The sequence below is a fragment of the Colletotrichum paranaense genome (genome assembly GCF_030867605.1).
Source record: "Colletotrichum paranaense strain IMI 384185 chromosome Unknown Scaffold_6.1, whole genome shotgun sequence".
Classification (NCBI taxonomy): Eukaryota; Fungi; Ascomycota; class Sordariomycetes; order Glomerellales; family Glomerellaceae; genus Colletotrichum; species Colletotrichum paranaense.
Window position 1 is genome coordinate 2,996,127 of NW_026848964.1, and position 13,762 is coordinate 3,009,888.

The 13,762-nt window shown below is 53.6% G+C and overlaps 3 protein-coding genes across 3 annotated transcripts; 2 read left to right on the top strand and 1 right to left on the bottom strand.

Moving 5' to 3' along the window:
* Positions 1 to 5,167: 5,167 nt before the first annotated feature.
* Positions 5,168 to 6,604, top strand: CPAR01_08664 (uncharacterized protein; the record flags this gene model as incomplete). Its single annotated transcript, XM_060492932.1, has 3 exons — positions 5,168 to 5,414; positions 5,480 to 5,648; positions 5,710 to 6,604. The coding sequence occupies 3 exons, from the start codon at positions 5,168 to 5,170 to the stop codon at positions 6,602 to 6,604; spliced, it is 1,311 nt and encodes a 436-aa protein (XP_060349302.1).
* A 356-nt stretch (positions 6,605 to 6,960) lies between these two features.
* CPAR01_08665 (FMN-dependent dehydrogenase) lies at positions 6,961 to 9,901 on the bottom strand (the record flags this gene model as incomplete). Its single annotated transcript, XM_060492933.1, has 4 exons — positions 6,961 to 7,124; positions 7,223 to 8,967; positions 9,099 to 9,503; positions 9,684 to 9,901. 4 exons carry the CDS (start codon positions 9,899 to 9,901, stop codon positions 6,961 to 6,963), a joined length of 2,532 nt encoding a protein of 843 aa, XP_060349303.1.
* A 1,623-nt stretch (positions 9,902 to 11,524) lies between these two features.
* Positions 11,525 to 13,018, top strand: CPAR01_08666 (uncharacterized protein; the record flags this gene model as incomplete). The annotated part of the gene is made up of 1 exon (XM_060492934.1): positions 11,525 to 13,018. The coding sequence occupies one exon, from the start codon at positions 11,525 to 11,527 to the stop codon at positions 13,016 to 13,018; it is 1,494 nt and encodes a 497-aa protein (XP_060349304.1).
* Positions 13,019 to 13,762: the final 744 nt, after the last annotated feature.

The following is a 13,762-nucleotide window of genomic DNA, read 5'->3' on the forward strand; positions in this document are numbered from 1 at the left end:
TTGTTCCGTCTCGCAGTCAGAGTCCAGCTCCAAAATGTACACGCGCGCCCCAACGAGACCCGATTCCAAATACATTAGCCTCCCTCAACTCCAGTCATCCATCAAGTTTTTCCCAGAATGAGCAGGCTGTCATGCCACCCTCACCTGGGGACAGCCGCAGTTACTCTTCGGACCACTCATCGAAAACGGTTAGCATTATGAGAGCCCTACATGCGTGCTACCAAATACAATTGGGTTCGGCTATCGACGACGCGATATTAGCGATGCAAACTCCAAGGCGAGCCGAGTTTGCTGCCTTCAGGTCCTAACACCTTGCCTTCAGAGTACCTAGTGGCCCTGTTGGCCTTAGCGATGGTTCCCGATTTAATTCTCCGACCCCAACTAGCAACGCTTGGTCATTCGTGGCCCATGCCTAGCAAAAGTTCGCCGGCATCAGCTCTCGCCCGTCATATGTGATACTGCCCGACTGGTAGGGGCGGCCAGTGCCACCTCTCCACGTCCTGCACCTTGACAAATATACCTAGATGGGTAGATGGATGTAAAGGACAGCCACCGCACCAGTCGTCTGAGACAACATACTCTTTGATATCCACCGATAAGCATGGCGCTACGAGTCAGAGCAGCTTAGCATCACGGGAACGATCTACAGGGGCATCAGACAGCCGCCTTGCAGATTCCACATTATGCTCTACCATGGCTCTGGTCCCTGTGCCCCTCGAAGAGCACCCGGCGTTGCGCCATCATTGTGGCATGTACTCCGTAGCGATTCCAAAGCTGCAAAGACTAGTGGAATTTGTCGTCATACAGTGGGCAGAACTTTGAAAAAGCATCTACGTCAAGATTCCGCTTTCGCCAAGAAGGATACTGATAGACGCCTCGATCGATGCGTCAATCTTGCTTTGGTCTGCTAAAGACGTCCCTCTAAGCTCTCGGCCCAGTACATCGGTTTGACTGCCATTCTCACTGCCAACCACCCATCCTACCACCATACCTGAACATCCAGCCTCTTGAGCAACCAGATACAATACATCTAGATCGGGAACGCAGTTCTGGCAGACCCCCCGTCGAGCAAGAGACATGCAGCTAGCCGGCTGGATGTGCTCGGAATATGCAGTCGATGCCGCCAACCCTCATGTACGATCGGCCACCAGCCCTCACCGACTTCCCTTACTTAGTTGCCAACCCTGGCTATCAGCTAGCGGCCTTTTAGTGGTGCGACATGCAAAGCACAGAACGGCGGCGCCTATTGAGATCTCGGGGTCCCGGATCTGGCCACAGCATCGTTCCAGTCAGACGGTAGCTTTTCAGGGTCTGCATGTACTACATCATCAACTTTCATGTGGTGGGCAACAAAGATTAGCTCGAAGATGCGCAGCATGTGTGCTATGCTCTGTCGGAAGTAGCGGCCGATACCAAATGGTCCAGTGCATTCGATGCGGCTTGACATTCCGACATCCCCAATTCGCGAGAAGCCGAGTTCAAGGCCTCGCATAGCTTCTGATCGAATATGTACGGCATAGATTCAGTGCTAATGTCACGAATAGCACTCTTCTACCTTTGGCGTGCCGGCCAGGGATCCTGGTTGGCCTGTATATTGGTGAGTTGGCCACCATTCTTAGCCCCTGCTTGACGTCGGGATCTTGAGACGCTCCAACCCTGCACACTTCATCTCAACCTTGAGGCTCTGCGAACTACACGTCTCTGAATATTTGGACGACATTATCGACAAGCAGCTATTGCTTCCACTTGTCGCTGCGCCTTCGGGCCTAAGCGGAACTTCACACCATCAAGGACCGGCGCTTCAGGAACCATTAGCGTGATCAGACGCTTTCACCGTTCCCTCGAACAACGGTCTGTCAGCCGTGGTGTATGGTCAGACAGACAAAGCTGGAAGGAAACGGGACCGTTTACGCCAACCCCACTGAGATCCACGGCATAATCACAGACCAGTACCTTAATCACACGAACCATGACTTCAAGGTTAAGAGAGGCCCATCATTGTCTCCAAATGTACTTACAGCTATGCCAGCAACTTCTGTTGCCTGCGTCTAGCACATCCTCTGGAAATCCACGCACTCCTTCTGTAGCCCAGTAGTTGCCAAATTCCAGCCCTTGGCTCATTGTCTCGGGCTATACGGATCTTGCATGGACTAGGCACTCATCGCTACAGAATCGAAGTAGCTTTGGTCACAATTTACTTGTGTCCTGCGAGATGCTTCAACTATGTCACAGTGGTACGATTACACATTCATGGTTTCACAAAGGACCAGATGTTACCCCTGCAGGACTCGGTATGTTACAAATGGTCCATCATGTACGAGTGTCGCACAGCTGAGGGTCCAAAACGGGATGCAGTTCATTTCCGAGGGGTGATGAACTCTCTCGGAAGCTGGGAGTTGCTCGCGAGTTGAATTTGGAATGTCGGGCTACGTTGGATTCCTAATTGACTTCATCTGTAGGCTGGAAAAAATTCAGCGATAACCATCGAGTTGCACGGGGTCACCGTGTCGACAACTTGCTGTCGTTCGCGGCTTCGCCTAGCCGAGCGGATGTAGGCAATGAACTCCGAATGGCACGAAAAGAAAGCTCACGGTGGAAATACGATAGGATTCAAGGCTATCCTCCTGCTCACTTGCAATCGGACCAGACCGGCAAAGGCACAGTAACGCTTGTGTAAGCTTCTGACCCGACACCGTCATTGTCTATCCAGCTGCATGCCTTCACGTCGATCCGTCTCGGTTCTTCATCAGACAGTCCTTTGACCCTGCAACTTTCGGAAACTTTTATTGCCATTTCGTGTGGTAGTTGAGAGGCTACGGCCTGTGGCGCGCCGCAAGAGCCGTCCATGGTGCTCATCATCGCCCCAATACCGATTCAGACGCTCTTCTTTAGAAGCCGCCATCGAAGTTTCTGACAAATTTGTGTCCAATTCTATGGCTGATATCACGCCGTTGCTTTATACACTGCGTCGTCTCGAATTGCCGCTGTGGCATTCGATGGCCCAGCAAGCTAGGGGTATCCATCGTCCGAGATGGCGTTGGTTACCGATGTCAAATTTGCCGATTTGGTATCTTTCCAGAACATCCGATGATCGACCGGATCATCCAAAGAAGAGACGTCCGCGATGTGGCCTGATCGGTCGTTCCTCGATGCTAACTCAGATCGACTTGCCAGCGAGGACTAGGTACAGTGAGATGGAGACGATTGTGAAGCCACTCCAAGCCATGACCAGTTCTTTTCAATGAGCAAACAGGCCACAACGTAGTCCAGCGTTAGGACTCAAGCGCCTTCGATTTCATACCGTTGTCTCCGCTTCGCGGCTCAAGAATCAGCCGCTTCCCGCGTCACGAGAGAACGATCGTGGGAAGTTCTGAAAGTCACTGCCTCATATGGCAACATTTGATCTCTAGGAACCGAATTCATTATGCCAATCGACAGCTCGACTTCTTGTCGGGTCGCCCGTTAGTTGCGAATCGCGACTCATTGCTACACGGCAAAATTGTCAAGCGTTGATACTCGTCAAGTGTTGGTTGGAATTGACTCTCTAAACTAAATAGCCGTAGCAAATCACCTCGGTTGTTTACCATTTTCACCGAAATGGAACGAAAAGAAAGCTGAAGTGAGATTTTGATATCAGACAACGAGCCTCTCGATTTTCTAAGCCACTCGGCGGTTCGATCATTTGGAGAATACCTAATGAGATGTTGCGAAAGACCCTGCTGGTTTTCTTCTTGTTTCATATGCATTGTTTTGGAAAACGAGATGATGATCTACTCCGTATAAGCATACCATGCTAACTATGTTTTCTGATAGATCACATACACGTGAGCACCCGGGCTGGCTACATGAAGAGCAGAAATTCTCCAAGCCAGCCACAAAAGCTCGGCTCGGCTTCAAGAATCAGTCGTTTCGTCTTGAAGATGAGAGCTTTTCAACACTTCTCATGGAGTCTCAGCTACTCTGCCTGATGCTGTCGCACAATCGAGCGTTCCATCATTGTTGTCCGTTGCCGGCGGACCGGCAGAATGTAGCCGGGGCCAGGCGACGGTATGGATTAAAAGCACCTGGCGCGCAAAGGATGCCTAAATTGCGTTGTTTCTGGGCGCGTTCCGCGCAAAGACTCCGATTCCGCTGTGGATGCGAGAGACCCTTAGTTTAACAGCCAGGCGGGGCGCGACGGAACCCTTTTTCGACATTCAAGGCTGTCCGAGTCGTTGCCAACAGGGGCCTGTCAACCCGTCCGGGGTTTTCGGCAAAGATTACACGGGATCGTCAGTCAAGCTCGCTGCACGCATTTCAGCTGGCCGACATCTGATTGGGTGGTTTTGGCGAGTTGACCAGGAGCTGGACTGAGGTCTGCCTTCAGCTGCAAGCCACATTCTCCGGTTCGGGCTAAAGGCCATGATAGTCTTGTCTTGGGCACCGCTAGACTCCACCACACCGCTATCACGCCAAAAGCTCATCACCAAAGATGAGTTGTCGTGACATAGGGCGCAAAGCCTTGTTTGTTGCTTACAGTCCGTATCCGTAGGAGTTTATCAAGACTCAAGTGAGTTCCTCAGTCGCGAGTCGAAAGCGTACGAAGCTGCGCAAGAGACACGAATTGGATCAAGTGATCTCCATGTAAGTGAGCAAAAGAGGGGCAAAGGTACGTGAGATCTACCCCCTTGAGTCAACTCGACGAGATATGTAACTAGGTCTCAGAAAAGAAAAACGGCTTTGGAATGATCATCTGGCTGTCTGCCTTGCCAGGCTGGTCGAATAACGCTACCAACGCGCATCGGTCCATACCCGCACCTCACGAGGCGGAGTTTCCACATGGTCCAATCCCAACCAGCCTCTATACCCCGGGCCAAGATACGAACGGTCAAGTGCAGGAGACTTGGAGCTGGACCCTTGGTGTATCCCTCCTTTGAGCCTCATTGGCGTTGTTGGACGCCATGGTCTATTGGCTCACCCGCAGGGCGCGTTCTATTCGGTAACTTTTCATCTCAGCCCGAGCTGGGATTGCCCGGCTGGCTGTATCTGTCTCCCTTTTCTCCCGCATCCTTCTCTGGAGCCCTCGTCTCTCTTCTTATCCCTCCCTTCTCCCCCCTTTTTCTCGCACTTTTCCTCCACATCGTATTATTCTGTAAAGACACAGGAAACAGATCGTTACAGCTTCAACATGGGGAGATTCATTCAACTCGGAGCTCTTGCTTGCTTGTACCTGGGCGTGGAGTCCAAGGCGCTGAGATGGCAGGACGATACCCCAAGCTGGTCTCCACCCAGGCAGACCATTGCTGCGATGAACATGGAGGAGCTCGGCTTCAGTCCGAAGCCCACTGCGGCGCCTGAGCCCGGCAATGTCGACCTGAAGCTGGCCAAGCGTGTAAGAGGCGACGACACCTGTGGTTACATCTCTGGAGAAGCTAGTAAGTATACGATCTTATGATGAACAGAGAATGGTGGTTTGCAAAGGATGCTGACGTCTCTCTAGCCAACTCCATCTACTGCGGTACTGGATCCTGTGTCATCAACAGCTTCTATTCTGTTGTTGGTTGCTGTAGCTCTTCCTCAGTCACAGACTGCACCACAATTGCTACGAGCTGTCTCCCATCAAGGTCGGCTAGTCGCGCCAGCAGTGGTGATACTCGTATGCAGCTCTGGTACGTTATACTGTCGCTCTTCTTTTCCTACGTGAACCATGTCTCATACGAATGCTTCTAGCACTGCCTCGGAAAGACCCGAGTGTGCCACTTACATCTACTCGGGCTCGCTGTTCAACCGTTATACCCTTTATGCATGCGCTGCCACCGAGGAAGTGATTGTTGTCTACGCAAACCCTACAGATTCTTCCGTCACCCAAGAGTCGACGACAGCACCGTCAACAACCTCCCTCCGCAACATCGCATCAACCACTGCTACGTCTGCAGCGACTACTAGCACGTCTAGCGGTGGTGGTGGCGGCGGCGGCGGCTCGTCCACTCCCGTTGGCGCTATCGTGGGCGGCGTCGTCGGAGGCGTAGCGGCTATCGCACTCATCGTCTTCGGCATCATCTTCCTCCTCCGCAAGAAGAAGAAGGACACCAACAACGTCAACAACAATCAGGCCGCCCACCAGTCTTATGTCGGACCCCCGCCGCCCAACCAGGGACAGCCGCAGATGTACCAGCAGCCTGGTCCCCCAGCGCAGCAGCCGTCGCCCCAAGGATACCCTCCCCAGCAACAGCAGGGACACTACCCGCAGGGCTTCACACCTGTGGACAACAACAACAATAACAGACAGAGCATGATGAAGCAGCACTACGACGTCACCACGGGATCCTACGACCAGAGCAACAACGGCGTCAGCCCGCCCGCCAGCCCGCCACCCATGAGCCCCTCGCCCACTTACCAGTCCGGTGTGCCGCAGTACGTGCCGTCTCAGAACAGCGTCAGCCCGACGCAGGGAACGTATCCTCCCCAGCAGCAGCCCCCGCAACAGCAAGGGGGCTACTACAACGCACCACCTCCCGCTCAAGGACAGCCACCTGCACCACAGCAGCACCAGCACCAGCAGCCGGGCTTCGCGTCTGAGTTGCCTGCTCACAGGGGCGACAATGAGCTGCGTGAGTTGGCTTGAATGGCTGTCAGTGTGGACTGAGGCGGGCAAATGTGGAAAAGCGCAGTCGATGTTTTGGTTTAATGATGGATTTAATTTTCAAGTATGAATGCGGGGTGCTGAAACGGATACGAAGCTCACGCTCTCAAATGCTGTTGTGAACGTGTAGTCGGCAGTGGTGTTGAACAGGATTCTTTGGAGGGAGGGGCAACTATCGTTATGTGTATATGTAATACCCAAAGTCTTTTACATGGCCTCAATGGGCGTATGAAACCCTCTCTAATGCAATTGAGATATATATAAACCATGAGATTGCCAAGAGATGTCGTGAGACAAGTCAACTGCTTGTGCGTTGGGTTTCATAATCGTTAAACTAATTACAGCTTGCTGTGTAGATCACGGCGCCAGGGTGTATTTGGATTATCATGTCGTCCCGGGATGAGGTGGTCCACGGCAAAGGTATTGAGGAAACCTGGGTGGACTTGGTTTAGGTTTGTGACACCGCACATTTTCATCGTCGTTTCCAGTTCGTCTCGCAGGACTACGAATAAGTCAGTATTCCGGTTATACATCTCACAGCGTATGCATTCGCCCAGAAATCTGCGACAAAATGGTATTCGAAAAAAAAAAAGGACTTACTCTCAATGTATCGCTCCACGCCCTCAGCACCATAATTAAGCCCATATAACAAACCCCTCCCAACACCCACGGCCTTAGCACCAAGACACAAGGCCTTGAAGATATCCGTCCCACGCGAGATGCCGCCGTCCACGTACACCTCGACCCTGTCAAACACGTGCGGGCAATTCTTCTGCAGCTCCAGCAGCACCATGATGGTCGCAGGGGAGGTATCGAGGCTCCGCCCGCCGTGGTTGGAGAGGACAATGGCCTCGACACCGGCCTCGACGGCCCGCTCGGCGTCCATCCACGTCTGCACGCCCTTGAGGACGATGGGGAGACCCGGGACGGTGCGGCGCAGCCAGGCAATGTCGGACCAGCTCACCGAGGCGTCGATGTAGCTGCCCATGATGCGGCCGAGGGCGCCACCCTTGGCGTCGTTGACGGCGCGGGCGCCGGAGATGGGGGAGCCCAGGGACTCGTCGGAGGCCACGCGCTCGTCAGCCTCGCGTTTTCCGGGGATCGGGGCGTCGATTGTGAGGAAGAGGGCTTTCACGCCCTGTGCTTGGGCGGAGCGCAGCAGGCGTTCCGAGTTGGCGCGGTTCTTGTCGACGTAGAGCTGGAAGAAGACGGGGACGTCGTAGGGAGTTGCGGGTTTGTGCTCGCGCTGGGCGGCGAGGATGTCCTCGAGCGGAAACGAGGCGGAGACGGAGACGCACTGCGGGACGCCGGCGGATTTGCAGGCGCGGCCGAGTTCCTTTTCGCCTTCGGGGTGGACGAGGCGGGCCATTGCGGTGGGCGGGCAGAAGATGGGGGCGCGCATCGGGTGGGAGAGCATGGTTGTGGCGGTGGAGACGGCGGCGACGTCGACGAGGACGCGGGGGCGGAGGGTGATTTGGGAGTAGAGGGTCGCGTTGCGGGTTTTTGTGAAGAGGTCTGTTGCGGCGGAGGAGACGAAGGCCCAGGCTTTGGGGGAGAAGGAGGTGGAGGCTGCGGATTCGAAGTCGTGGGCGCTGATGAGGGTTGTGAGGGGAGGTTTCGAGGGCATGGTTGGTGGTGTTGGTGGTATTTGGCTGTCTTGTTTTTGGGATGGATCTCGATGCTGCTGCTGCTGCTGCGGCCACTTGTGAGGTTGAGGTTTCGCCATGATGGCTCCCGGGGGTAGGACGCCCTTGTGGTGCGAGGTGGGAATGGTCGACTTGACCAGGTTGGGCCCGTGGACTTCAGAGTAGACTTCAGTGGCGTCTTTGCCTGCGCACTTGAGAATCACGGCGATGCCGCCCGGGTGTTCGCGAACAAAGTCTGTGAAGTCGTAGACGGCGCCGTCGATTGCGAGCCAGAGGTCGTCGAGGCGGTTGTGTTTTGATACCTCGGCCGGCGTCAGTGTAAGAGGGGGCATGTTCTTATCATAGGAGTATAGGTGAGATGGGTAGAAGAATGGCGTCAGAAAGAGGGATGATGTTGAGAGGTGAAGACTTGCATCACCGTCTTTGTATGTCGTCGCGGGCCGGGCGCCAAGGCGTAGTCTGACATGTCCCGGGGCCGAAGGGGGTAGTCGATTTCGGGCGGTATTGCGCCGAGAGGGTCCCTCGGGATGGTGGGGCTGCAGCGTGCCGTCCTCCCCGGGTTTCCCTTTTGATGCGACTCTGGCAATTGCCCTTGGATGATGGCCGCCCCCCATGCAGGCGGGGGTGGATTGCACCCTCAGGGCCCGCGGGGAGATTCTCTCGCTCGCTAAAGATGCACGGATATAGAGCTCGTCATCACTGTAAATCACCGATGTCGCATTGGGTTGTTGGTTGTGGAGGTCCCGTGGTGGGAGAATTATTTTTATTTCTTTTCATGTGGAATTACCTCTCCAAAGCCTCTCCCTCATATGAAGCTAGATCAACATCACCCCGCCAAAGCCTTGCCGATCAGACTCAATGCCCTTTCGCTGTGATTCATCTTCAACGCCAGCGCGTGCCCCTCCTCGCTCATCTTGGCCCACGTCTTGCGCAGGATGCCAATAATCTTATCCTCGTCAACCTCCTCTTTGCTCTCAAAGTCGTCAAAATGATCGTCGAGGAAGACGAGGCATGCCACGTCTTCAAGCACCTGCGTCTCCTCGTCCTTGCTGAGGTTCTCCTTGCGGATAAGTGCCGCCACGCGGTCGACGTCCTCCTGGGGGATGGCGGGCTGGATGCCGGGCGATGAGGCGAGGAGCTCAGCCACCTGAGCGGCGGCTTGGGACTTGAGCTTCGCGCGCCAGGTGAGGTAGCCCGGACGGGTCATTGGGTATGTGTTGCGCGGGATTTCCCATCTACGGTTCGCAAATCAGGTGAGTCAGATAATGAGGCTTGTTAGGTAACTATGACTGGAAAGGGGTCTTATTCATCAACGTGATATGCTTAACATGCACATTGTGATGCTTATAATTGCTTGTTTAAAAAAAGGTAAAAAAAGTATAATAAGAAAGGAATGCTTGATTGCGCAATGTTACCTCCTGAAATGTTGGGCTCGGCAGGCCAGTTGTAGGACCGGAGGGGCCGCCGGAGACCTGACGGCGAGCCAGCGCGTCATCTTCTGGGCATAGTGAAGCTCAAAAGGAACCGATTCAACGGACGATGGCCTGGGATCTTGCTTGTGGGCCTCGTCGATCAGCTCGAGGGCCTTGAGGTAATTGGGTGGCAGATCGGGCAGTGAAGACGACGCTGCCATTTTGGTGTGTGCGATGATTATGTGATAGTATGAGGTGGGATATGGTGGGTGTGTTCAACGGGAGGGTGTTGGGATGAGTGAGTTTGAACGGAGATCGCTGGTGAGGGAAGAGATGGGTTGCTGTTTCAGGCCTTGCGAGAACTTCTTGGCCAGTGAGAGAGAAAGCCGCTAGTCGCCCTTTCAGAGACCGAAATCAAGAATGCAACCACCGACGGCGGGTTCCATTCAGGACGATGAGTAAGCCCGGGGCATGATTGGCCATCGCTCACATGTCACCCGGACCTGCATCAGAGGTCAGAGGCTCACCTCGTCCTCATTGCCGTGGACCAATCCCCGGACCGTGTTGTTAACATCGACTTGATATTTCCCACACATCCTACTCCCCCACGCAACAGACCATGGCTCTACCAAACTTCCCACTCAATGTCACACTCACCACGTCGCACAATTAACGCCTATTTTCAGCATATAGATCGACAGGACCCATAACCTGTCAATCCGTTGGCCCCACGCTTCCATGCTTCGGCAGATCGCCTGCCGCCCAGTCTCGCCTGTTCTAGACCGGAGGATACTTTGCGATCCAGGAAGGGGGAACTTGGAGAAGGGTCCCCGAACCGCGACGTTTCGTCCCTTCGTCCCACCATGGCCGATGCTGCATACGCACACTTCCCCAAGCTACTGCGTATGATTCATGCTCGTTGATTGGTCGGACCCATTCAACCGCTTAAGCTGAAGTTTGACACTTTGCCAGTCTGATGAAGCCATATTAATAGCTTTCAAGGAGGTCCTTCTGCCCCATCTTGGCCGTCAAAGCCAGCTTCAAGTTTTCATTTTCGGGTTCGTGCTCACCACAGCCACAAGCAGAATATTTCTCTTCTCCTTCTTTTTTCCAACCTACCTAACAGAATTGATTCAATTGCCCACTTAATCCTCGACAGGGCATAACTGTCTGTTTGGGAAAGGATGACGGAACGCTGCTCCTGCCTGCTTTGGTGAAATCGTAGCTTCCTGGTTGATTTCTACCACCTCTGACCTCTCGCTCCTGCCTCCTTTGCCAACTTCACCTACCTTACCTTACCTTATCAATCGACAAACTCGACCACACACCTCACCCTCTGTTCTTTCTTTCAGCTACCCACCAGATTTCTCACAAGGCACCACCTCGTGACAATCACAGCTTATACTTCTTCAGCCGGCAATCTCATTGATCATTCTATCAATAGAATCCTGCACCTACACTGCCGTTTTCAACAGCATTTACAAAGCCTGAACTCACCGACAACCTACTCATCAACATCACGATCAAGTCCATCAACAACACCCGATCGACCTCAAACCCAGATATATCAAGCGCATCATCAAAGTCGTCTTCTGAAAGAAAAACCACCATTGTCACTCTCCGCGGATTGAACACTACGGATCGGACAATTGCAATATTTCGGAACGGAAGCAGCGACTTCGTTTCTCAAAGCTTTGTGGTTTTCAGAATACTCACAGGCAGATCAAACTTCAAACAGTGAGCTACAATTCCAGCGAACCTTCCCTTTCCAAATTATTTGCTAAAAGAATATTCCAGATTCATCTCCTCAACACTCCACGAGCCAACATACCTATGCTTTCGCAATGACCAAAGCTAATCATCTGGCTGCCACAGTCGTTGACGATGGCATATCCTCCGTCACAGCAGTTACAGATGATGACGCCATGACCCTCGTCGACCTGTTCGGAGATCTTGACGTCGAGGAACTCACCGAGCCTGATAACAAAACCACTTCTGGGGAGTCGACCAGCATTGTGAGTTCAGAGGCCAGCATAGACGCCGCTGATAGTGAGGTCGGCCTGAAGAATAAGCCAAACGAGAAGGGCAAGACCGCAGACACAGAAAGCCAGTCGGCCACAGAAGCAGAGACTTCCTCTGTAGTCACATCCGATGCAGCCAACTCAGAGGTGGCTGAGTCGTCAGCCTCTGGCGAGACAGCCTCAGAGGACAAGAGTACAACCGACAATGCATCCTCAAAGAGCGAAGACGCCTCTACTGGTGCCCAATCATCAACCACAGGCGAGTGGACAGCCTCAGAGGATGCCCTCATCATCGGCATGAAGGAGGGTGGTGAGACCTGGGCTTCCATTGGGAACGCAATCAACAGAGGCAAGAACGAGGTCAGGAAGCGCTGGCACGTATTGAAGATCAACGTTGCCAATTCGGCCGAATCCACAGGCGAGGCTCAGACAGTGTCTGGAGAAGAGACCACTCAGACCGAATCCCAGGCCGGTACCGAGGCTGATGCCAAAACCGACGGGAGCCAAGATGAAGCAGAGAAGTCAGAATATGACAATTACAAATCCAAGGCAGAGAGAAAGGCGGAGCGCAAAGCCGAAAAGCAGAAGCAGAAGAACAAGGAGACCCCCAAGTCTGATGAAGAAGCGAAAGAGCTGCAAAAACCTTCCAAGGAGGTGAAGAATACTGGGGGCAAGAAACCCGAGTCCAAGCCCAAGGAGCCCAAACAGAGAGGCAAACCCGCCGAGCCCGCCCCGTCAGAGGACTCGTCAAAGCCTGCTACCTCCGATACCAACGATGAGACCCCGAGCTCATCCTACCGAGACCGCTTCAACCTCCTCCGCGACACCTCCTCGGCCTCCGAGTCAACGTCATCCGCTACCAGCGCAGACGACAACGACGCCGATCCTCAAGCTCAATACAAACGCGAACTCGCCGGCCAGGAGCGCTACATCCGCCGCCACATCCACCCGGCGCTCTACCCTCCCGCGCCGGCAGCATCCCACAAGAGAAAGAGACCACTTCCTCCTCCCGCCAATAGACGTGCGCCCAGCCCGGCAGACAGACAGCAACGCCGAGACGACGCGACTCTCGCGGCCGTGGTGTCCAAGAGGGAGGCGACAAAGTGGCTCGAGATGCAGGCCAACTTTTACAATGCCACGGGCCGGATGGTGCCGCTTCACATGATCAAGTCGAGATGCGAGGCTGAGGAGGACCGAGGCAAGGCCGCCGGCGTGCGGAGTTGGGCCTCCTCGGTGGCCGGTAGCGAGGATTTGTTGGACCCCTACGAGGGTCGGGACGCTCCTGAGGATGCTCTCGTCGATGATGACGAGGATTGATACGCCCCCTTTTTTTCTCCTTTCTTACGCTTGTTTGCGAAATGCGATCCTCATGAGATACCTGGCTCGAGGAGGGTAACGACTGACGAATGATGATGACGATGAAGGTTACATCCTCACCTTTTTGCGTCTACGCGACTTTGATCGCAACTTTGATTTGGGACAGCTGGTTTAGACGGATGGAAATGGGTTATCGGATATCAAAAATTGGGGTTGGGGATTCGGGATAACGAATAGATGGAGTGGTAATTTGCATTTTTGTGTTTTGGGTCGTCTCTGGGTAACAAGGTAGTTCCTCCGTATGAGGACTATGGATCCTTTTTCCATATCCAGCCAGCCATCCTTTGCTCTATTTCTTTCTTTCTGCTACTTCGTAGGGTTTGGGGAGAGAAGGATGAATATGAGAGAGAGAGAACCCTATTTCCATACTGATACTCACGATGAACTGCTTTTGCATCTCAATTTACTGGTAGTGAATGGTGTGGATTTGATCTCACAGCATTTCGGTTTGCAGAAAAATCACCAAATTTTGAAGCTTCTATAGAAAAAGGTGCAGACTACTACCACCACCAGCCACCGCAGAGGATGGGGGGGGTATCAATGGGAATCAACCATTACAACAAAAAGCAGCCATCTTATACATGGTGCATGTCGAAAACTCCCACCGTATCAATTCGCCTCCCATTCTCGCCGTATCCAAGATATAAGTACAGATAAGCAGCCCTTGGAAACTATCCAAGGGAG